Genomic DNA, 23,507 nt, shown 5'->3' with positions numbered 1-23,507 from the left:
ACTGCTCTTTTCGGAGCCACCACCGCCTTTGGGAAGCATCTCTTGGTCTTTTTTTGTTATTTGGGGTGTGCACAAACGCGCGCGCGCGCCACTGATGTTGCTAGCCGGGGGCCAAATACACTCCAGAGACTCTTTTCGCTCTTCTCCACAGGGTACGCCGGCACGTCAATTAGTGCACGCGCGCGCGCGCGCGAACGTTCGCTGCGTTACCATGCGTTACCCAGGGATGAGCGTGCGTGTGCGTACGGTAAGTGCTTGCTGTATGCGTGCGTTGTATAGATGAACCGGGCCTAGCTGAAGTTATCCACACAAGAAGAAAGAAAAAAGCTTCTGCCTCAAACGGAAATCGACCGCCCGTCAGATAAGCCGTATCAAAGCATATTCTTTGCATTCTTGCGCTTTGTTTTTTTTTTCTCACGTTGTCACTTCTCTGTTTACGGTGAATCTAAAACAATAATCTTCCCGAACACATTTATCCGAAGATTTTTTTTTAGTAAATTTTGTTGTTTGTTGGCTTTATTTGTGTTTGCGGAAAACAAATTCCTAGCTAACACACATGCTATACAGCATAGCATTTTTGCGATAGAGGAACGCCGAACGGTTACGCGTTGCGTTTCATCTTGCAAAACTAACCCAAAAAGCCAGGGAAGAAGATAACAACAACAACAAAAAACGCCACCTTGACATTCGCGCGCCATAAGCGCGCACGCACACCATTCGGCGATACACCGCTTGGGCTCGGGGCGGAGAGGTTCAATGACCGTTCGTTTCTTTCTTTTTTTTTTGTTGTTGTTCGAAAAGCCACTCGGTGTTTGCGCACACTGCGTGGACGAGAGATAGAGGCCCCCAAGTTTCGACAGCCAAACTACACCAACCAACACAACTCCCGGCGACGCATGTTACCCTTCAGCAGGGGGTGAGTTGGGTTTTTTTTTGTTTAATCATACTGACAGCGTTAGAGGGAGAGGCCAAGAATTGACGTGACAATCGTGCGAGTGAACAGAAGGGAGAATAGTTTAAATTTAGTAAGAGCTTTATTTGATGGTGTTTTGTGGTGGACGAGGAATAGATTCTGATTCGTCTAACGTCTAACGTCTGACTTCTAACGAGAGCTAACGAGAAGATGAACATTAAAATTGGACTTAATTTTATAGCAAAACAAATCAATTTTCTTCCAGAGTGGATAACATTCAAAGGAGATTAATTTTAATAATAAATTTATAAGAAACATAATAAATCAAGCATCAAACTTATGCCACATAAACCTAAGTAATCATTTCTGATAGGGGAAATAAAACTGAAAAAACTTTAATTTTATTGCCTGAACCCGTTGTTATATCCTCATTTTGGCCGTTGGGATAACTGGTATGATTTATTATCGACAAAAAAACATCAAACATCTTGTCGAAATAATCGTAACCCATAACTATACCGTCTCCGAACGTTTGAGGATGCATGGTAATAATGTTACGCCTTATAGCATGGTGCAGAATATTTCTCACGCAATAGCGAAGAATTCAAGGACACATTTGGGATGTTTGCAAATATTCGTCATGCTTTCAATATTTCTTAACCGTAATCTAAGAGCCGACCACAACCGAAGATAGTTAAAAGCAGAGGAACAAAGCCGGCGAAGATTCTTGTTTTGCCTTTTTGGTTGATGTGCACGGTTACCCGCGTCTCACTGTCCCCCGGTGTTTAGAGAGCGGAGTTGCGTGAACAAGGAAAGTATCATTTGAAGAAGAAAAACAACCGCGAAGGAAGCTTTAAAAGAGAAAAAAAAATACGGAAAATGACAGCTTGACGACGAATTCTGGCAATGGGAAGATTTATTCGCATCAGACACGAACCTCCATCCTTCGTTTATGTTTTATTTCCCATGGCATTTTAGGAGGGGAGCTCTATTTTCTATTAGCTTCCCTGAGAGTCCTGCTTAATTCGATGCGAGAATTCCCTCGTTCTGCTCTCTTCCTTTAAAATAAAATTTTTGGATGCCTGTTTCCCACTTGACGAAATTGAAAAACACTGCCAACAAAAACAAGAAACAGGAAAAAAGGTATAAATGTGCTTTTTTTATTGACACAAAAAAAGCTCACAAAACCGTTCGTACGAGGGATATTTTTAGCATAACAGCAGCATAACGCTTATGCAAAAGATTCCATGCTACCTCTTATTCTCTACCTGACAGCTTCGGCTGTTTTAGAACGTTTTAGCATTTTCGGCAAATGAAGGCAACCGAAATGCTAACAACAGCGATCAAATACAGAGACAATAAAAAAAACCCGGCAAATGTGATACCCCAAACCATGGACGCATCCCATCCAACAGCGTACGATGCGTAATGGTTTTTGCGAGAAGAAGATCCAAAAAAGGCAGAGGAGAACAAACGATCAGTATACGTACATAAGTGTGTAGTGTGATGAGAACAGGGAGAGAGAGAGAGAGAGAGAGAGAGAGAGAGAGAGAGAGAAAGAGAGCGGAAAGTGAGTGGTCTATTGGGGTTCAATTCTAATGCGCATACTAGTGTTAGTGTACGATTCCACGTGTTGATGAAATGCGTAAACTGCGTGTCCCTCTCTCTATCTCTCTTTCTATGTCCCGCATAAAAAAAAAGCCAAAAGTTCCACCTGTTACGTTTTTCGGTTGAAGCTGGTGTGCGTGTGGCTAAAGCACGGTTAGCTTACGCACAGACACGCTACCAATACAAACGCCACACGCATGATGATCGTGGATTAAGAGGGGGGCGTTATACGTCGGAAATTTTCGACTCTACTACTTAAGCCCGGTTAAGACACACGCACCTTTGGATTAAGCTAGAACATTTGTTGCATGTGAGTGTGTGTGTTTGTGTGGCTATTTGTTTATCTCAAACGTCAAAGCGGAATAGCTTATTTGACAGTAGACAACCTCCCTCTAGCGGTAATTCCAAATTCCGAGCACGTGCGTACACATTATTGGCGCTAGATGTCTCTTTCATTCCCTACCATCCTTTTTCAAGGCCATGTGTATGTTGTAAGTAAAGAAAGAAGTGTCTAAGCACGCCAATAGAAAGTGAGCATTTTTATTCCCTTGCTTTACTGTCTCATCATTCGTGATCTTCTTTTTCAAGTGGAAGCGTTATGACAGAAACGATTTTTTTATTACACTCTGTTTGTTTATAAATTTCTTTTTCTATATGTGTGCACGAATGGAGTCCTCTTAAGTCCGTAATCTGGAATGTAATCAAAACACCCACGAACAGTCTGATACGTGAAAACATCAAACACAATCAAGCGATCATCATTCATGCCGGAAACTCCATTTTGTGCCACACGTCACAACACAGGAAAGGCCCACCACAAATGGCATCACAAAACATTAACGCTTCGAAACGTCAAACTGTAAGTGGTAAGGAATGGAGAAAAAAAAATCTGCACAAAATGCAAACTGTGCTACAGAGTAAACAATTACCAGCCAAAAGGCACAAACACGCAATTGAACTGTGTAAAGGTATGTGATCGTAAACTGTCCCACAAATAAAAAAAAGGGACAGTCGGATGCAAGGTTAATGTTGCCTCTAACGTGCACATTTATCCACACCGTGGCACAATCCTTCTCGGGGTTGGCTGTTGTCGTCTCCCAATTTCCAAAACAGCCTGCGGGAGACAATTAAAGAGGAACACGGCAGCGCAGTAACAGCACGTGCGCGCGCGCTCGCTGCTCATGTTTCTTAATGAAGTCCGAAGTCATGTTTTTGCCTCCGGAAAGGTGTGTGTGTGTGTCCCCACCGGGGGAATAATACTCTCTTTGTGGCATCCATTCGTTGCTCCATTTTCCCATATGCCACACATCCTTTACGATTTGATGGTACGTACACGGAAGTGTACAAGAAACAGCAAAAAACAAAACATTGCGACAGTTGGGTAGCTTTAACTTTTTTTTGTTGAAGAATAAAACAAGCACGAGAGACAAAGAGTAAAAAAAACTTGAAGTAATTAGCTTTACGATGCGCAGCATGCATAACAACGATGAATTATAAATATAAATCTCTATCCTGCCCGATATGCAGGATATTCACTTCTGTCTGTGGATCTACAATGCCCCGGCAGGATCGAGAAATGCAAATGAAGCTCACCAAATATATGCGGACGTGTCTGCGCTCATCGATCCTATTCGTTACTACGCCATCAATTAACCTTTTGTCAAGGTGTACACACATGCTGGAGATGGAGGGAGGTAAATTAACGTTAAGAAACGCAATGTCTGCCCCCGAAGGGAACTTTTAACGATCGCTTAAGGTATCCACAAAATTAAAAGAAGAAAACTGAACAGATTCACCTTGGACTGCGTCCCATAAATCATCTGCACGGTTCTTCATCTGGGTGATGCTACCGAGAGAGTGACACCTCTTCGGGTGTTTGGTTGCGCTCGGCTCTATTTGTCCATCTATGCGCGGGGCAGATCATTTTGACGGGAGTTAAGAATTACGATGCTGCATAAAATAGGGCACACGAGAACTGGGATAGGTTCTTCCTTAGGTGTGTTTTTTTACGAAACAAACCGCCAACTACATAACATACATACGCAAGTCAATATCGGAGTACATCGTGTCTGAAAATGTTGGCTTTCTCGTTAGGAACGGCAAGCTTGTGCTTGAAGCTCATCGTCTCCGCAAACCCTGACCCTGGACAACATCGGACGAAGGTGGGTTATGTTTTTTGAGAGTGGGTGTTACTGTTACTGAGCGGTAACAAACCCCAACATTCGTAGATGAGGTGGGAAAAAAGGAACTACCAAGGGGTATACAAACTTGATGCGAAACGTGCGCGGTGTTGTTTCGACACGATGCCCCACGGAAACACGACGAGATGTACCGGGTATGATAATGAGTGTGCATTTCGAACATTGGACATTGGTTGATATGGAACACCAAGCAATAGGCACTCTTCCACCTTTTGCTGGAGAGTTCTAGAAATTGAGGTCCATGCATCGCCGTGGTGGAAAGAAAGCCATCCCCGAAGCGAATAGTTAGAGCGGTACTTTATTTTGATGTTTTCCCACAAGAAGAATTCAATCGGTCGTAGTAGAGTATACGGCGCGAAGGTGAAGAAAGCACCTTCGGGACGTTACCGTTTCCTGAAAAATCTATTTCGTACGACACTGTGGACACAATGATCAGGGACATTTCCCAGAATTGTGTGGCTGCTTCCGTGAAGAATACTTTCAAAATGGGTTAAGCGTACCAGAATGTTATGTGCCATATTCTTCCTGAGCCAACCAAGTACCTTCATAGTTTTGACGGAGGACACGATTTTCAGCGGTCAGATCGTTACACTCTGTTCCTTTACTGAGTTCACGAAATGAGATCATAATGATCCATTGCGCTCTCAATTCGCGTGCACTAGAACTTTTCTTCCAATGTCCCGAGGCGCGACGTCCAGCATGGCATCGACGTCCGGAGACGACAGCACACAAGCACACCAGCTTCTGGCGGTGTATATACATAAGGTGAGGTGCAGCGTGAGACTCCCACACGAAAATACGTGCCTCGGTTTAGATCACGTTCGGGGTTTTCTTTTTCCTAAGACTACATCAATCCTTCTAAACCTTTTTGCTTTTTTGCTTTGTTGAACCTGGGGGAGATATGGATGACCCAGGAAAGCCCAACTAGTAAGAGTAGATAGAAAAAAAGGAAGAAAAAACAAAGCAAGCTCTGTTTGTTGTTTTGCTTTTATCTCAAAAGTGGTTCAACCACCCGGCGTGTAACGCTAGTGTAGTCTATTTTCCAACCTCCCTCCCCCCTGCTCGACTTCTTCACCCCCTATCACCCCCGTCTGATTGCAATGATCTCTCACCCACGCGCGGTACTAAACCTTGTGCCTGAACTAGTGCGGCGGCGGCTAAAGGATATCGGCCATTCTTCCCCTTTTTTCAAGCTCGAAAGGAAAAACAAGACCAAAATCACTTCCCGCTTCTTCCCATCGTGCCCTCCATAGCAAACCCCTTGCACCTGCCAACCTGCCCGGTGTACACAACACCACCCGCGCATCGGACATTGCGCTGTGGGTGCATTATGGGGATCGCTCTGTATATATTTTTCCACCGTTGCGCTTGTTTTGCGCAGTTCTAGTACGGACGCACATCTTTACAGCACAGGCCGACCTCTGTGCGCACTATTCCAAACCGCGCGCAGTTAGCAATTGTTGGGCGCGTTTTCGCGCGTTGTATTATTTCTATGAGACTCCAGAAGGGCTACATAACCCTTTTCTTACCCTTTTCCTTTTTCGCGCAATTCGCACGCTTCTCTTTGTGTTCGCGAGTTTTTTTCTTCTCCAATTCTATCCTCCAACCATCCATGGGAAGGAACCGATCCGTTTATTTCTGGTAAGTCGTTCCCTTTATGTTTTGTTTTCTTTTTGGTTTTAGGTTACCACCTCTTCACCCATACCTCTCTCTCTCTCTTTTTCTCTCCACCGAATTCTTTCATTTTGTTTAGCCCTTAAAACCCGCTATTGCGCGAGTGCATCAGCGATGTGTGTGAGTTTATGTGCCACGCAGTGTAGTTGAGAGAAGGTGGGTGCATAATATAACCTATTGATGCGATTATCTTCCAGACTTTTTTTTCTCTCCCCTTTCTCTCCATCCTCCCACTTCCTTTTGTCACGCGGCTGCATCTTTTGACGGTGCGTCCACTAGGTACAAACCCTTCCGCCCAGGAGGAGAGTGCACCGATCTTTCACCGCTGGCTTTGCAATCGTGAGATGCTGCTGATGGAGGACACCTCAATGATGAGGACACCCCACCCTTCAATTGCTTTGACTTGAACTATGAACAAAACAACAACAACAAACAAATCACGAATCTCGCGGAAGAAAAAAGTCGCGCAAATCGTGATCATTGTAGGGGTCTCACACACTCCCCTGCCGTACCTTCGCAGTCGTCTCCCTCTGTGCGCTTCCATCTACTGGTTGTTAAAATTCGTGGAATCGCGAAGAGAGGATGCATCTTCTGCCGGCGCGGGAATTCTTAGTTTTGGAGTATTAACTGGAACAAAGTTATACCATTTTTTAAAAGAAAAGAGCCACGCACCCTTTTACCTACGGAGAAAACGTGCAGTTTTCCTGGTAGTGGACGAGAACGTGGAGTGTGGAGTTGTCTATATTTTCCACGACCACGAAAAGCCTTTTCACGATCATCACGACCGCGGTTGAGGTTAGATTGCTTCGGTGCAGGAAGAACGCGTGACCTTCGAATTGGTGGAAGATCTCGATAAATTCTAGATCGTGTACCCCGCGTGGTCGCATGTAGTAGCTCCAATGTCGATGAAGTCAAATGCCAACGTCGTGGCTTAGAACTACAAAGTTGATAAAAGCCTTAATGCATCAAAGTTTTTTTTCAGCAACCATTACCAAATCCGGAAATATCTTACAAAAAAAAACGCCCCAATGAAAGGTTATTCCCCTTTATCCAGGTTCCCTAACTCGGTTTGATACGCAACAAAAGTATACTGTATACCGCGCATTTACTTACCTTGTGGGCTCGGATGGAGGCGCCCTCTGAGCAAGCGAGTGTAACGTCCACCAGACTCTCGTCCTGGAGCAATTGGCTGAACACCCCGAGAAGGTTGGATTGATGATTGTTCCACCTTAAGCAGTAATGATCACTGCCCATGTCGGTGACAGCTTACGCTGCTGTAAGGAAGAAAGATAAGAAAGCAAGAGAAAAAAACGAAACGGTGGGAAATTAGTACCTGTCAGTTCGAACAGTGCGCGCGCTGCAAAGGCATGGGACTTAAACGAAGGCGCTAAAAAGAAACCCCTAAAAATGGTTAAATTTGTACCAGAATTTTCGAAGCCGGGGGAAATTAGCAACCACCCACACGGTGAGAGATCGCCATGCGATGCGTTAATTAAACGTCGATACGCTTACAAATGCAACCAACATATAACAACACAAAAAAGACCGAAGCAAGAGCAAGATTCCGCTCGCTTGTTGATTTATTAAATTAACAAACAGCTTTGGTTGTACCGAAAGCAGGAAAATGTTCATATATTCCTACTAAACAATCAGTGAAGCATGTCGTCGCGCCTCTCTCCCTCGTGGGGATTTTTTTTTTCCACGAAAAAAAAACATGCTAATTAAGGAAATCGAAAATATCGGTACGATTTGAAGTGTGTGCATACGGTAGCGCCGCCTGGTGAAGAAGTAAGGAAACCACAGCACTCAACGTAACGTACCTGTACAAGGACTTCACTCTATTAATTGACCTTCGGCCGTTCAATTCAACCTCGCGGCTTGATAAACCTTTTCTTTCATCCCATCACCCCCGTCCCACCTTATCCGCTTCTTCCACCTCACCAAAGTCAATCGGACATCGTACAATATTGGACATGGCATCGAAAAGTGGATGATAATTTATGCATCGCACTTTGTGCCGGTGTTTTCATTTTACACCTTCGCAGCTCCCAGCCATCACCACATGCGGGATCTTGGCCCCATTACCTTCCCGAGACTTTTACCTTCAGCGCAGTTAATTGACGATTGTCAAAATGGCGGCACACACACACATGTCGATCGGTCGCGGTGGGAGAGAATTTGGTTTTTTTTGTTGTTGCTGCTCTTGCACTTTCCGGAGGCACTTCTGTTTGTTCGGACTTCTGAAGCGCGTGCGCCCTCACGGGGGCTTACCGTCGTCTGCCACACACCAGCAAGTGATGTCAAGCCTTTCCAGCACATCCCGACCACTTCTTGTATGATCAACCTCCCTCGCTTTTAAACACCTTCTTTTCCCGTTTGATATTTTCCACGGTTTCGCACCTATTTTTTTTTTTTTGCTTCTTTCGCGTGCTCCCCTGCCGTGGCAGCAACAGTGGAAACCTGACAGCGAACATGCGCTCGTGACAGGCGGTACATGACCGGGCGGGTTTTTTTTTTTCCTTGTCTCCCATTTTCACTGTTTTCCTCCCCTATAAGCCGTAGAGTGTCTTGGAAAGCTGTTCGATGGACGCCCACACGTCGGGTTCCATCTTCTCGTGTTCCGTACCAGTCACTCCAGTTTTACTTCATTTCATCCCGATAGCGGTAATGCAAGACAGGGAAGAAACCCCGAAGGGTGAACATTATTTGTTTCCTCTATCGGTGGCTATATCCAGTAGATCGAGATCGAGGCCCATGGTGCGAGGACTCGCGACACGACGTGTGCTTCTAGCCGTGTGTGATGGATCGATAAGCGGTGGATGGAACCACCTCAAGAACATGGGTGGAGAATGATCGAGCGAACGAAGAATTCTGTACCATATGGGATTGCGCCGTGTGAGAAGCTAGTGGGAAAAGAAAACGCTCAGTAATTCTAGAACACGAAGTTTCTCAGAATAAGATTGAATATTGGAGAGCAAGGGATTTAGTTCAGGTACTTCTGTATTCCTCTGGGAGCAAAGGATTCAGTTCAGACTCTTGGAATTCCAACACTAAACGTTCAATACCCAGAAAATAAGGGAAACGCAATAGACTCGGATCAAGATTACTCATTAAAAAAAGGGTACAATGCGTTAGACACCACAGGAGCTCGTGTAGCTGTCAGGTCAAAGGTTTGATTTCGAGAGGTAACCAACGCGCACGTGCTGTGTTCTCTGTTACAAGATTCTGCAGTGTATGCAACTAGAGATTTAATTAAATATCTCACCCCAACAAAAATGTCCAGCTGCCCCTACCTTTAATGAGATTACAGAGCATCCGAGGATGTATTGAGTTACTTAATCATAGATGTTTGTTTCTTTCAACAAATCTTCTCAAATGTACTTTGATGTCGAAAGAGATAGATAAACAGATGTATCGGTCTTCCACACAACACTCATATGCACGTGCGATCCATCCTCATTGCGCATCTTAAGATTTGCATGTTTCAAAAGACTTTCGGGACCACCATCATTTCACATGGTTGGCAAACAGCAGAGCTTCACACACCTACACACAGGATTTGCTCCCATTTGCGGATGCGTTGGAATCCTTCTGATGATCTCCGTGTGCGTCAACACCGATAACCTTACCCTTGGCTGGATTGCACTGAACACCCGCAAGAATTGCATCGTTGTGTGCCGCCAGCTAGTGCTTGTGTAATTGAGTTTATCCCACTTGCAAGCGGGAGAAGCTATCAAGGTAAAAACAAAACCAAAAAAAAAAGAAAATAATGCTGCCCCAACGTTTCTATAGATCGTAGTTACCGATACGGAACATGTCTGATGCGTTTGCACGTTTCAGATCTCAACACCTCATCTTAGCTTTACCAGAACACGGGAAGCCTCGAAGCGATCAGAATCGAAATTGAAGGAGGTGCGCTTACTACTTTGACCTGCACATATAACCGCAAAACACGCACACAGATACACATATATACACATGGCATCGGTAGGGAAAGATTGGACGCTGCTGATATCGCAAAGATGTCCGGGATTTGCGCGCAATGTACACAACTGGATGGAGTGGTTTACAATGGACTGGGGAGACATGCTAGCACGGGTGGGACGCCTCTTGTGTTTGCAATGCTTATCCGATCACGCGTTGAATTTCACTCAACGCCTCGCACAAACGGCAGTCGAAGGTGCCGACAGTTTGCGCTGCGAGACAAGAAGCATCCAGCATTCTCCTATATCCGCTCGCCCATTCCTTCATGGAGATAGAATAGTGTTGACAGATGTGGAGAGTTGGAGAGTCGCCTACGCACATGGCGGGTGGTAATGGGGCGAATTGCACTGGAAAACATCCTGGTCGGCCATTGACAGTGGACTAGAAATATCTAGGAAAGAGTATCTGGCAGCACCCGGAACGCATAGAAGGCGAAATACTTCCTAGACTCTTCGGGATATTATCATAACATCAGGTATTGCCTGGGGCAATATCCAATTCGTTCAAACTCAAATCCATAAAGCACTCAACCGCTAGAAGCAGGGTTACAAAGTTTATCCCAAATCACCCACGAGATACGAGAAATTATGGACTCCACTCTTGTTACCTCCACAGGTTTTTGCAGCAAGTGTGCACAGTTTGATAACTTCCTCGTTCCTCGTAACCAGCTTTCCTAATTTTAAGATCACGGCTTTTCGCGATCTCGCGCTCGGAATGTTTAGCACCTTCCACAAGGCGCATGTTACGGGGAAAAGCCTTTGCCTGCGGATCCAGGAATGTGATCTATTGGTAAAAAAAACTTTAGCCACCATCACACCATTTAACCAGGAGGTGTAATATACCGGGTACCCCTTTGGATAGCAAAAGCTCACGGGGCCACTCGAAGTATTCCCACCCCCATCCCACCTCTCCCTCTCTCCCCCACTCATTGGTTCACGCAAATGAGTAATGATACACTAATTTAGCCGCATAGCATAAGTGCGATTTCTTTTCCTAATCACCGCATACACCACCTTCTCTCCTTTCCCAAAACTGGCAAGTAACGATCGAACCAGAGAACAGGGTTTTTGTCGACCAGCGTGACCGACTTCACGTTCATTCGAACAACCCCGGCAGCAGTCCTGGGGTGGGTGAACGCATTCAACTTATACCTTTCCCCCCGCCCCTCCCCCTCCTCCCCTGACCAAACGTGCGTTTCTTTTACGCCTCTAAATTGCCTCCCGCTACACCGAACTAGATACGCCACGCTTTTTGTCCCCGCGCGCGCGCGCGCGTCAACCCGTCCAGCAAACGGTCGAAGGAACTGTCGCAACTAGTACACACCGTGCACTCGCCCGGCGCAGTGTAATGACGTGCGCTATATGTATGCCGCACGGTGAATAAATATAAATTAAGTGTAAACCTCACCCACCTCACACACACACCCCCCCGGCTTCGGGGTTGAGGGTGGGTGGTGTATGCTTGTGCCTGATCATTTCCGCTTCTCATATGCTCGCGAATAATTACACACCGAATGAGTATGTCGCTGCTGTACGTGAACGCAGGAATAAGAGAAAAACAAGAAAAAAATCAGCTACAAGCTGTAAAGTTGATTTTATTTTCTAAAACTTTTACACAACGGTACATTTAGGGGTGTTTACATTAAAAACTAAATCCCACAAGTGTTACAAATACCTAGCAATAAAAGAAGATGGTAATACAAAACGTATTCCTATTAAAACAATCGATACTTTTACGTAAGAAACACATAAAAATTGAACTTGTTAACAAACAAAAAAAAAGATTTTTTTATTCTTAATTTTCTCTCTTTCTTCGCGACTGTTGCGTTTAACGCCTTTTGCAAAGTCATCTAAGTTGTTGCTTTTTTTTTTGTTTTAGCTTTTGCATCCGCTGGCTGCTTCCTTTTCGCTTCTGCACTGGTAGCATACAAATGCACGTGCAGCACCCGCGCGCGCTCACCTTTTGCCCACGCGCAATTTGATTGAGTGCGGCGTCCTGCGCAGAAAATGAAAGGAGAAGAAGGAAGCAAGAAGCAACAACAAAAAAAAACAGATCTCATGATTGCAGAGCATAGCGAACAGTGTGCAAAAGTGCATGTGTGCTGCAACCGTGCGCGCACGCATCTTATACACCCCATCACTAAAGAAAAAAGCGGAAAAAGAAGTGACAGCGAATGGGAGTGGAAGGGTTTGAGATGCGGAATCAGGTGACGGCGACAACATTTACGCATTTTTCCTTCTCACCCGTGTGCGCGCGCTGCTAAAATGCACGTGGTTGATTCGTGTGGCCGTGCGAGCGAGAGCAAAGATTCATTAATTATTTTATTTATCTTGCATGGCTAACTGTGTGCTTAAGCATGTGCGCTCAATGGGCTCCGGAAGAGTAACGGCAGCAAAAAAAAAAAACGAGCCCTTCCCTGGTTCGGCCAAACCCTTGTGTTTTGCCTCGCCTGCTCCAATCCTGCGTGCTGCTGCGTCATTTGTTTGTTTCCCACCCACCGACACCGAGCGCTTTCTCTACGCTTGCGGATGGGGCTATTTCCTCCTACGCGTGTATGTTTACCATTTCCACGTCCCGTTTCAATGGAAGCTAAAGACACGCAAAAAAGCATACTGTGGCGCAGCCGGCAACGGATTTGGATTTGATTATTTAAATTAAATCTTTTATGCTGGCTCCTGAAAGTATGCAAAAATGTTCCTTTCTTAAGGTTTTTGTTGAATTTAACCAATTAATAATAGTATGGGGAATTATACGGTGTTAGTATTTTTTTTTTGCATTTTATTAAAAATAATAAAACTTTAAGAAAAAAAAACAAAAGAAAAGTTTTACGAAGCAAAATATCAAAGAACTTTGGAATGGATAGTAAAACAAGGAAAAAAAGAACAAAATAACGAAGGATGCTGATCGTACCGTTTTGCATCCATGACCTACCCCTAACCAACCATTAAAACAAGTTTGCCAAAACCAACCAAACGCGAACGGCGGAGAAAAAGCTTCGCCAGAACCAAAAAAAAAAGAAGCTCGAAAAAAAAATTCCCCAAGCGGTATGATCGTACGCGGAATTTCATTCCCGCGCGGATAATGAGCGTGCGTATGTGTCTTGTTCGCGGAATTATTTATATTAAGCGATCATGCAGCCACATAAACAAATCTCCCGCTTTTCTTGCCTTCCTTTTTCCCATCGGTCCCGCTCACCTCCATCGTTTTCTGGATGGGCGATTCCGGCACATTCCGCACGAAGCACCCGGGTTTTAAACCCTTCCAGGCGCGGCTGGCTTACGCAAAATGAATTAAAAAATAATATTTTTATCGATATTGTCAGCAGTTTTTTTTGCTTTTTTTTTTTCATACTAGTTAAGCTCACTGTTACGAGCATTTGAATGAAAAACTATGAGTTTTTTAAAGACTAGTGTTAAATACGGGGCATCTCGGTAGTGCATGTGATAAACGGCGCCAGTCCACACGGCCGGACCGGGTTCAAAACCCATCCGGACCGTCTCCCCCGTAGCAAGGACTGACTATCCGGCTACGAGGTAAAAATAAATCTAATAAGCCAGAAATGGCCGGACCTCGAAAATCGTAAAATGACCTCGAAATTCGTTAAGCCAAGAAGCAGAAGAATAAGCCAACAAGAAGAAGGTTAAGCGGTATTAGTAGGTAGAAGGTATTATAGGTAAAAGGTAATAAATTGCTTTAAGATGCGATAAATGATAAAACTTCACGGTAATAAATAATTAAAATGTATTCACACCTCTAAAATTGATTCATGTGTCTTTAGAAGAATCGTGACTATTTCTTTAAGCTATATAAATATACCTATATTTATTTTAAAAAAATTATATGAAAAATGAAAATCTGAAATTCAACTAAAATTTTCTTAATTTTTTTAGAGTACCGTAGTGACTACCATAAACAAAATGCACAAAAGTGTACAGAATATTAGTTGTACATAATTTAGTATTTTTTTTTTTTTGCACAAATCGTTGTAAATTTCATGAACCCAAAAGGGTTAATTTGGGGACCTTCAGTCCAAAAGCGAACACGAGAAACCGATCGAAAGTCATGCGCACCCGAACAAACGGGCTAAGGCGGAACCGCGTACGGCGTGTGTCCTGGAACTCTGCCTCCTTTCCACCACCCCTTCCTCTTCCCCATTCCAATCATCCACCCTCTCCGTGACAGTTGCGACAACGAATGGGCGCAATGAAACTGACAGAAAATCCCCATAATGCAATATAATAATAGCGTAGTGATAATCTTGTAAATTACCGTTTCCCTTTGCTGCATTCGTGGATTGCAGCACCACGATGTTGCTGCTGCTGCTGCTGCTGGCCAGTGTTTGTGTTATGCGCGCGAAGGCGGGGATGTGTAGAGAGACCGTAAAAGTTCGCCTAAAGTTACGCGCGCGAGATAGATAAAACACGCAGGCGGGCCGAAGCAAAACAAAAAAAAACATGCGCATACACACACGCGCACGCAAACCGTGAAAAGCAACAACAAAAATGTGCCCAATGCTGCTGACTGTAACGAACGCTAAGCTCGCAGCAGCAGCAGCAGCAACAAACCAGAAGTTTTGTCCGCTGTGCCGCCCAAAGGAACGCAATCTTTATAGCAAAAAAAAAGAACACTCATCACACGCAACCGGGTAAAATGAAAGCAAAAGAGAGAGAACGATAGAGGAAGCAAACTGCATACCACCTACTCCATCTAGAAAAAAAGGGTTATTATGGGTGGAAGCAGAAAAAAAATCCAAATCTTGAAGAAGGGCGTACAGAGAGCCCCCACATTCTGTCCTGCAGGCGCAGAAAAAAACAGCGCAACACGCCCGGGACCGCGCATACGCAAATCGGGTGCAAATCAGCGAGTTTCGTGGTTCTATGCGCGGAATGGTTCGTGTGGTCAATCGATTGGTTGTGGCCCCGAACCCGTAGGCAAAACGACGGAGTGTGGACAGGGAGGTAGAAGGAAGCGAGCCAAAGGAAGCGTGTGCATTCGCGATTAGGTGGTCAATAAATTTTTGCGCGTTATCTCCGAACCCCGCTATGGCACGCGCGCGCCTTGTACAAGCGACCGCATTTTCTCTGGGTTTGGTTAAGTGAGATTAGAAAAAAAAATTCCTTTGGAAAGAAAAATTATCAACTAATGTAAAAACTAGTAACATAATGCAAATTCGGATTATGATAATACAAAAAGGTTAAAAAAAATTATAAACATTATTAACCTATTGTGTCGTGTGGCTGTCAAAGTGGTAGACGTCAATCCATGAGCTGTCAAATGTCAAATTTGACAGCTAGTAGACGGAACACCTATTGACATCCATTTGTTATTATTTTATAACTGAATTATAATTTTTGGAAAATATGCTGTCATTTGCAAAAATAAAATGCAGTGGAAAGCCGCTTATTCATGCTCATGCGAAACTCGATAGTGTTTAAATAAACAGACAACATGTGAAATATATTATGCATTACCGTATGTTGATTTCTTTTATGTTTTGAAAAATATATGAATTTATTTATACTTTATGTATTTTTTCCAACTGAAATTTTTACTGTTTACGTTTACCTGTTTTGAAGCAAATATGTTTAATAATGTTTCAAACTGCCAGCTTTTGTTTTCGATTTCTTTTCGTTTTTCTCTTGGATTGTTCTTCAATTCCCCCCAAACCCATGCGGCACCTTCCACGCAAATGTAAAAAGAAAAGATCATGACTTACACGCACGCGAGTACGTGACAGTATACGGTTCCTTAAGAAAAGCAGCATGAGATACCGCAAAAGCTTACTAATTTTGCCCTTTACACCCTCCGTTTCCCATGCCCTTCGCACGCGCAGGCACGCTCGTTGCACCTTACCCCGCGGGAACTTCATGATCTGAACGGTGAAGGAAGAAAAATGGCAGTAAGCACCGGACTAGAAATCCGTTTCAGCGCGCACCTAATTTGCTGAAACTGAGCCGATCCCCATAGCGGGCGGGGAGAGGGGGGGTAGGGACGCACGCAAATGATACGAGCGGGAAGGCTGAAACAAAACTGCACGGCAATTTGAAACCGCAAAACACACCTACACACATTGCCTGGTGTAAGGGAGAAAAAAGGGTGAGCAGAGTGAGACAAGGAGAAAAGAGAAAGAGAGAGAAAGAATGCAACATAGGGCAAAGCTGATGGAGGAAATCGATCAGGAAATGCACCCGTAGTCCGGGGGTCCGGTGTTTGTGATCTCCCCCTCCGAAGACCTGAATCGTTGGTGAGACGGGGGGAACGGGGGGGTAGTGGCGGCAAAAGGAAAGGATGAAATTAATTTCGCAACTATATCTCGTTACTGCCCCGCCGTTTTGATTGCCGCGACCGAAACCATCTCACCCACACTCCCCATAAAGACGGATGCTGCGAGTCCCGGGGATCACGGGATACGGCGGCGAAACGACAACCGTGTAACGAAGAAAGGAAAAAAAACAGCGTAAGTCCCTCTTCTAGTGCGCGCGCGAAAGAAGCTGAAACGATCATTAATTTGATCACGCGTGCACGAAAACGATCAAGCTTCGGGTTTCGTGATGTGCCAGGAAGGGAACGTGCGCGTGTGTGTGTGTGTTGGTGCCTGATTGGAGTATCTTGTTTCTTACTACTCTTTCTCGATGGGTTGTGTTAGAAAAAAAAACCCAGTGCCAGGATCATTGTAGACGGAAATCAGTGCATTAAAAACCGTGCAAAGGGTACGCGAGATGGTGACGACGATGTGGTGTTTTTTTTGCAGGCAGCCCAGATAGAGGGAATGGTAGGAAAGAAGGGTGAGGGAGAATAATGTACGATTTCACAACCAAATAATTCACCACCCGCACACACAAACATACCACCCACCGTTTCCCCTTCCATATCACAACGCAGAACGTAGGGCCCAGAAGGAGAAAACTAGAGCTGCACGACGCACAACAGAGCGCCCAACAAACCAACATAGACACACAGGAGCGGGAGCGGAGGGAGAAGCAAGTATTTTAATGCGCTGGAATTAATTGTCCTTTGCCCTCACGCAACAACCACGCCGCTGGATTGAGAAACAACACAACTAACGCTCTGTAAACCCCTTTCTAACCATCGGAGAGAACAACAACGTCCTAACCAGCCTAAGCCCTCATCTATTTTACACCGCGGCGTGGAAAATGGTATCCCTCCGGGTTTTACAGCAGAACGGGGGGAGAAGAGAAGGTGAACGATGGTTGATGCACGAGAAATACCTGTCCCCCTTCTTCCACCTCCCAAAAAAAAAGGGGAAAAAGGGAAGTGATGTGGATGCACGCAATCACGCATGCTTTTCAGCGGTATGCGCATTTATTAAACAAATGGTCACCATAAATAAGGTGTACACTTACCACCCCCCAACACTCCCACCCACATCCTATCATCCACTAAAAACATATAGCTCACCGTAATTCTTTACCTTCACCATAGTACATACGTATCAGAGCGAAGAAAGCTTACCAGCTCGCTTTGTGAGAATATTTCTGGTGAGGAAAGTAATCGTTGAAAAGGAACGTGTATATGAGCTTCGTAATATGTTACCTTATAAAGTGAAGCTAGTGGTAACACACACTCTCTCTCTCTCTTGTTGGCTTTAACGACCTCTAAGGTCACGCCGGCCATTTCTGGCATACTTTCATTCCGGGGGGACGATCTGAATGGGATTTGATCCCCGGTCCTCCCGTGTGAACCGACGCAGTTTATCACATACAGCACCGGGCCCACCCCGATAACAGTCTGATATTCGATTGACATGACTTTTTAGTTTGATGATCTGGTCAAAGTCATCTACTAATCGTGAAATAACTCTCAATAAATTGGGCTTTTTTTAACACTTCCAATAGAAAGTAGTTTTGTTTTGATGTAGAGATCCTCTTAGGGGACTTCCAGGAGTACCTCTGGAAGATCTGCATATCTTCAATGTCAAAAACGAAGAAGTGTAGGCTAATCGTGAAATAACTCTCAATAAACTGAACTTTTTTTAAGATCCTTCAAACGAAAGTAGTTTTGTTTTGTTGCAGAGATCCTATTGGTGGTTTTCCAACAGTACCTCTTGAAGTTCTTCACATCTTCAATGTCCAAAGAGTTGGAATACTATTCACAGTAATCGCAAGATGCTGGAACTCCTGTATTGCCCTTCCAACAGCAGCTGATATTGAGCGAGTTCTTGTCGCACAGGTGTATACAAGAGTTCTCGGTAACTGATCTCCTGGCCTGGAAAGTGCTCCAATATGTATGCAAAAGTCTTGCCAAAATTCTTCACTAAAAGTAGACTTCATGTGTCCCCGTCATTTCCTCCACTTCTGAGCCGTTGTGGAGGATGTTGAAGAAGCTCTCTAACGCATCAGAAAACAAAACAAAAACGTTTATGGGGACCCACACTAACCCAAAATACGTAAAAATACTATCCCTATCCAAGTGCTCCAAAACTTAAATAAACAAATAGATCATAAAGACGCATTTAATCGTATTTTCTACAAGTTGCTTTTTGCTTCTACCGTCGCCAAACGGTGCGTTGTTGCACTGTGGCAGCCTGAGATGTGTTCTAGGCACTGATGAAGCAATTTTTCCACAACTTTTTCCGCACACTGCAAAACACTACCAACTCGCCAACGGTTAAGGTGGGGCAAAAATCCAATCATCTCATCAATCTACGCACCCGCCATTTCCACAACCATGATCGAACCGGGGAGGTAGGGAGCGCGCGCAAATGCACTTTATCTAATCTCCCTGTTGCTGGTTGCTTTTCGCACTGGGTGTTTTCTTGTCTGGGGTGTGTGCAACGCCGCAACCATTCGCAAATGCACCGGACGGATGAACACAACAACGCACCGCGGGGGCACCTGGTAATCTTTAATCTCACTCCAACTAATGCGTCCCGTGCGTGGTGGCCCGAATGCGAACAAATCTCGACTCTAATCCTTCGTACGGTTGCGATCTTAATAGACACTGCGATGCTACCCTCCTGTTGGCTCGGTAGCCGACCGAACAGTGTGTGCGCGCGCTGGGCAAGATTCGATCAGATCGGTGCGATGATCTTAAACGACATTTCAACGGCTGCTCTTGCTGTGTTGGAACCTTCACATTACCAAACCCTCTGTGTACCGAAAGCTCACAAAACCTCCTTAGGCACTGGCTGGTCACAGTTACCTTCCTTGCCACCGCTAGAAAAAGCTCCCAACATGCTTTATAAATTAACTTCATTTTGAAGCGAGGGCGTCCGAGACTTTCTACCCAACACTCTAACAACGCACGGACTTCTTCCAATGTAGCATGTACACAAGGCGCATACAGAGGGTCATTCGGATAGCTCTCTTCGTAAAGAAGGAGATGGGGAGAGGGGTAGTTGATAGCAATCGACTTTTCTGCTGCAACTTCTGCTCATACCGCAGGTTCCTAACCAGGAACTAAAACTCGGGAACTCGTCATCACCCGACAGGGTGTTCAAGAGCCCATTTCCCACATTTTTCCCGGTGTGGATGCACTAAGGCTCCACTCCACCACACACACACACCCGTAACGAATCGCGGCACACTGTAAATTAGCTTAAATTACACACCATCAGCATTCAGGCTGGCAGGCGGAATCATTGGGTTTCGCAGGTTCGGCATCTTCAAGGCAATCGGAACGTTGCCCACGACGGCCACACGGTACCTCCGCTTGGTGCGTGTATTCTTACGATTAATGATCGAAGGTATCTCTCCACTCCACCGCGCATTTGCTGATTTTCCATTTGCCGTGGAATTTTCACCGCTTGGCATTCACTGTTTCGCACCCGGGACACAAGGCGGACATTATCACCTCGCGACTTGCGGTCGGAATGTCAAACGGTGTTGAAGGGATAATGCGCGTCCGGAGAATGGCATCAACCTTCGTTGCAAATGCAAAAAAGAAAAACGAAGGTGGCTAATGATGCAGAATATGCCGCTGAGTAACAGGGGGATTTCGCTGCTCCACTGTATCCTGTGGGTAAGGATGACTCCTAACAATGTTTAACATATTCTTTTTCACTATCTCTCTCTCGCATACAATCCCCTGCGTTCACAGTGGAGCTCAATAGACTACCGAGACATTCATTTGCAGGTCATTAGAATTGTGAACGAGGTGAGTAGGTGCTGTAAGGTAGGTAGCAGCAGTAGCTATATCTCCTAGCGAGCGAGCCATCAGACCCTAACTCCAGGTTGCCCACCATGCATCAAACGGATACGTCCGGCAAAGTGCAAGAGTGTGTGAAAGATTGAGTGCACAGAAAGATGGATGGGAGCGTGTCACTGGTTAATAGCCCCGTAGAACGTGGAGCTTGGCGGGACGATAAATCCGAGTCATCTCACGGTGTGCTGCAGTGTATGTCAAGCGGCGTAGATCAATTAGCCTTCCGAAGCGCAGCTTTTCAAGTGCGTGTGTTCTCCAATCCCGCAATGGTTGGGGTCTGGTCTTCCCCCCACTTGCTCCTCAGTGCATACGCTTCACAAGTGGAAGTTGTACTAAGGGGAAACGAACGTAAGGGTGAAAGGGATCTAAATTAGCTCCAAATGACACCTTCACCGTTGCACACACCGGGGGTGACTTGAAGTAGGAATACAACAACAACAACAAAAACATACAAACAGCAAGTGTCGCTCGCTTTCCCAACAACGCTGGGTGTCTCGATGTCCCAATGGACATCAATTCTTTGCAACCGCCGATCTCCATGCACTCGGTGTGTTCCGGGTAACCTGGGGAGATAATTGATGTATTGCAACTCGCCCATTCACCTCACCCTTTCTCTCCCTCGCAATGTGCGGCTGCGGTTCGGGCAGCTAATGCATCATTAAGTCACCTGGCACAATCGACACCCGTGGCGCCAGATATCTCCCCAAACCAACCTCAAAAGAAATGAAGGGAAAGGAAACAAGGTAATCCCCCCCCTCCTCAGCCCCAACATGTGTCCGCGAGCAGATCTTGTGGATATTTTCTCAATTCAAGAGCCGCGATTGAGTGGCCTTCCGGATATGTGTGGGGCTGTGATGTGCAGTCGAAGTCGATCATCAGTGTGCATGAGTCAGCGCGAATAAAAGTGCAACATCGTTGCGCGGACTCACACTGTTCATTTCAGAAAAAAAACGGCCCGCACTGAAGAAGAGTGGCGGCGCAGCTGACAACCACACGCCACAACAACAACGACGGGGTGGCGGGCTTCACACTGGCTCGGCCTGGGTCTACTCAAAACATCTCATCTCGGGCCGCGCAAACACAGCAGGATTTCGTCGGCTCAGCGCAACTGATCTTCCCGAAACCGGTGCCGTTTTGCAAAGCGAAGGGCTACGGCAAACTTCTCAGAAGTCCTTTCGGACGTGACCGTGTGCGCGGCTGGGGAATCGGTTGCGCGGTGGGTGTCATAATCAGCAGAAAAACGAAACCGACCGCATTCGCACAATGGTCACGCTACCCGACACACATGTATAATAAACAATGGAGAATGACTTCGCCACGAAACGTGCTTACCCTTCTCGTCCACAGTCACATTCGTGGAGATGCTGTTGGTGACATCAAGCTGAAGATGTGATCTTAATTTAAAGAACCTTACTCTCCAGTAACGCACGAATGCAATACGGATTGGATGTGGAGGTTCGATGAGTTGCGGATGTGTTGTTTACGTGATCCGGCCGTTGTCCAGACAAACAAAACACACATACTCACTGTCGACCTCTCCTCATGGGCTCATTTCCGCTGAGTGAGCAGAATCTCTCTCCCTCCCTCTCTCTCTCTTTCTCTCTATCTCTCTCTATCTCTCTCTCTCTCTCTCTCTCTCTCTCTTTGTTCCTCCTCCGCTTCTTCCTTTCCAGATTGTGAAGACATCGCCAGAGACAAACGAAACCCTAAACAAACGCGCTTGAAAGATGTTTCATGGAAACATTCAAGATGCGTTCGAATATAGTAACTCCCTAGTAATGAGTAGAACTTAAATAGTTCCCGGCTGAGGTTAGGTTATATGTATACTTGAATATATTTTAAAAGTTACTAATTTCCAACAAGCTCCAGTGAAGATGTGCCTAATATCCCCAAGGTATCTCAAACAGTCTTCAGCCATTTTTTTTAAAGCTACCTCCCCAAACTCGTCGTAACGTGTGCGCGAACGCAAATGTACCGAAACCTGCTGCCAACTGCGTCGTTGTATGCCACTTGCATCGTTTTTTATTTAGCCAAATGAAGAGAGGAGTAGATCATGAGACGGGGGAAGAAGGGTTAAATTTAGATACACGTGCGGTGCGCGCATTTTTGCACCGGAACAAAAAAACCAAAAAAACGAACAAAATCATATTAGATCAGACGAAAGGAAAACAAAAGTACCCTACAGTAAAAATTAGGCGTGTGTTTGTTGCCAACAAACCAGTGGAAAGCAACAAAAAAAATCCGTTTACGCGTCCGATCCGAAGGACAAAATTGAAACTAATAGAGGCTAACGATGGTTTCGTTACATCGGTGGCAGATCTTGGGAATGTTTTGTCACCGGCAAAACGAATGTTCTCGATATATTCGGGAGCGTCTCAGTGATGTGTGGCCACCCTGTTGGCATGTCGCTAAGCGTGGACGATTTTCTTTCCTCCCAATGGCGGATGGCGGATGGTGGTGGTGGTTGATGAAATCGGCGATCTCCGCTTACATATACGTGTGTCCTATTTTTGTGCAACATCCCTTTTTTCCCTTTGTTGACCACCTTTTCTTCTTCTTCTGCTTCATTTGCTTTACACGCTCACTTACCATTTCGCCCGTAAATCTCTACGGCGATGCACATGATGATGGAGAGCATCATCTCGCTCCCACATATCCGGCTGACTGGTATCACCCTACTTCCCTCCCTCGCACCCCTCCCTGCGCTCACGCGCCCTAAGCGTGAACTTGAAGCTCGCACATACATCCGCAACCGCCCCCACCCCCTTAAACCTCCTTCATTACCTCTTACCACTCCAAACCTTAGTCTTACGCCGATAATGCACGTCCCAAACGTCAAACACATCATCCAAGACAGCGAAACAGGGATGTATGAGAATAGCAAGCGCAACACACAAAGAGGAAACCGAAGCGGACATAAAATTAGACGTAAAATCATTCCTGCACCCGAAAGTTCCCCAACA

At 45.4% G+C, this 23,507-nt stretch overlaps 1 protein-coding gene across 12 annotated transcripts in view; it reads right to left on the bottom strand.

Moving 5' to 3' along the window:
* LOC125766168 (mucin-19-like) overlaps positions 1 to 23,507 on the bottom strand; it is a 130,635-nt gene that overhangs the window by 54,646 nt on the left and 52,482 nt on the right. For 11 of the 12 annotated variants that reach the window (XM_049431892.1, XM_049431872.1, XM_049431941.1 and 8 more), the window contains one exon: positions 7,510 to 7,670. In XM_049431892.1, the coding sequence (XP_049287849.1) occupies positions 7,510 to 7,650 (141 nt within the window). In that variant the 5' untranslated portion in view covers positions 7,651 to 7,670. The remainder of the gene's footprint in view (positions 1 to 7,509; positions 7,671 to 23,507) is intronic. The other variant, XM_049431900.1, reaches the window with a different exon arrangement.

This window comes from Anopheles funestus, chromosome X (genome assembly GCF_943734845.2).
Source record: "Anopheles funestus chromosome X, idAnoFuneDA-416_04, whole genome shotgun sequence".
Lineage (NCBI taxonomy): Eukaryota > Metazoa > Arthropoda > Insecta > Diptera > Culicidae > Anopheles > Anopheles funestus.
This window is presented reverse-complemented; position numbering and strand designations above follow the sequence as displayed.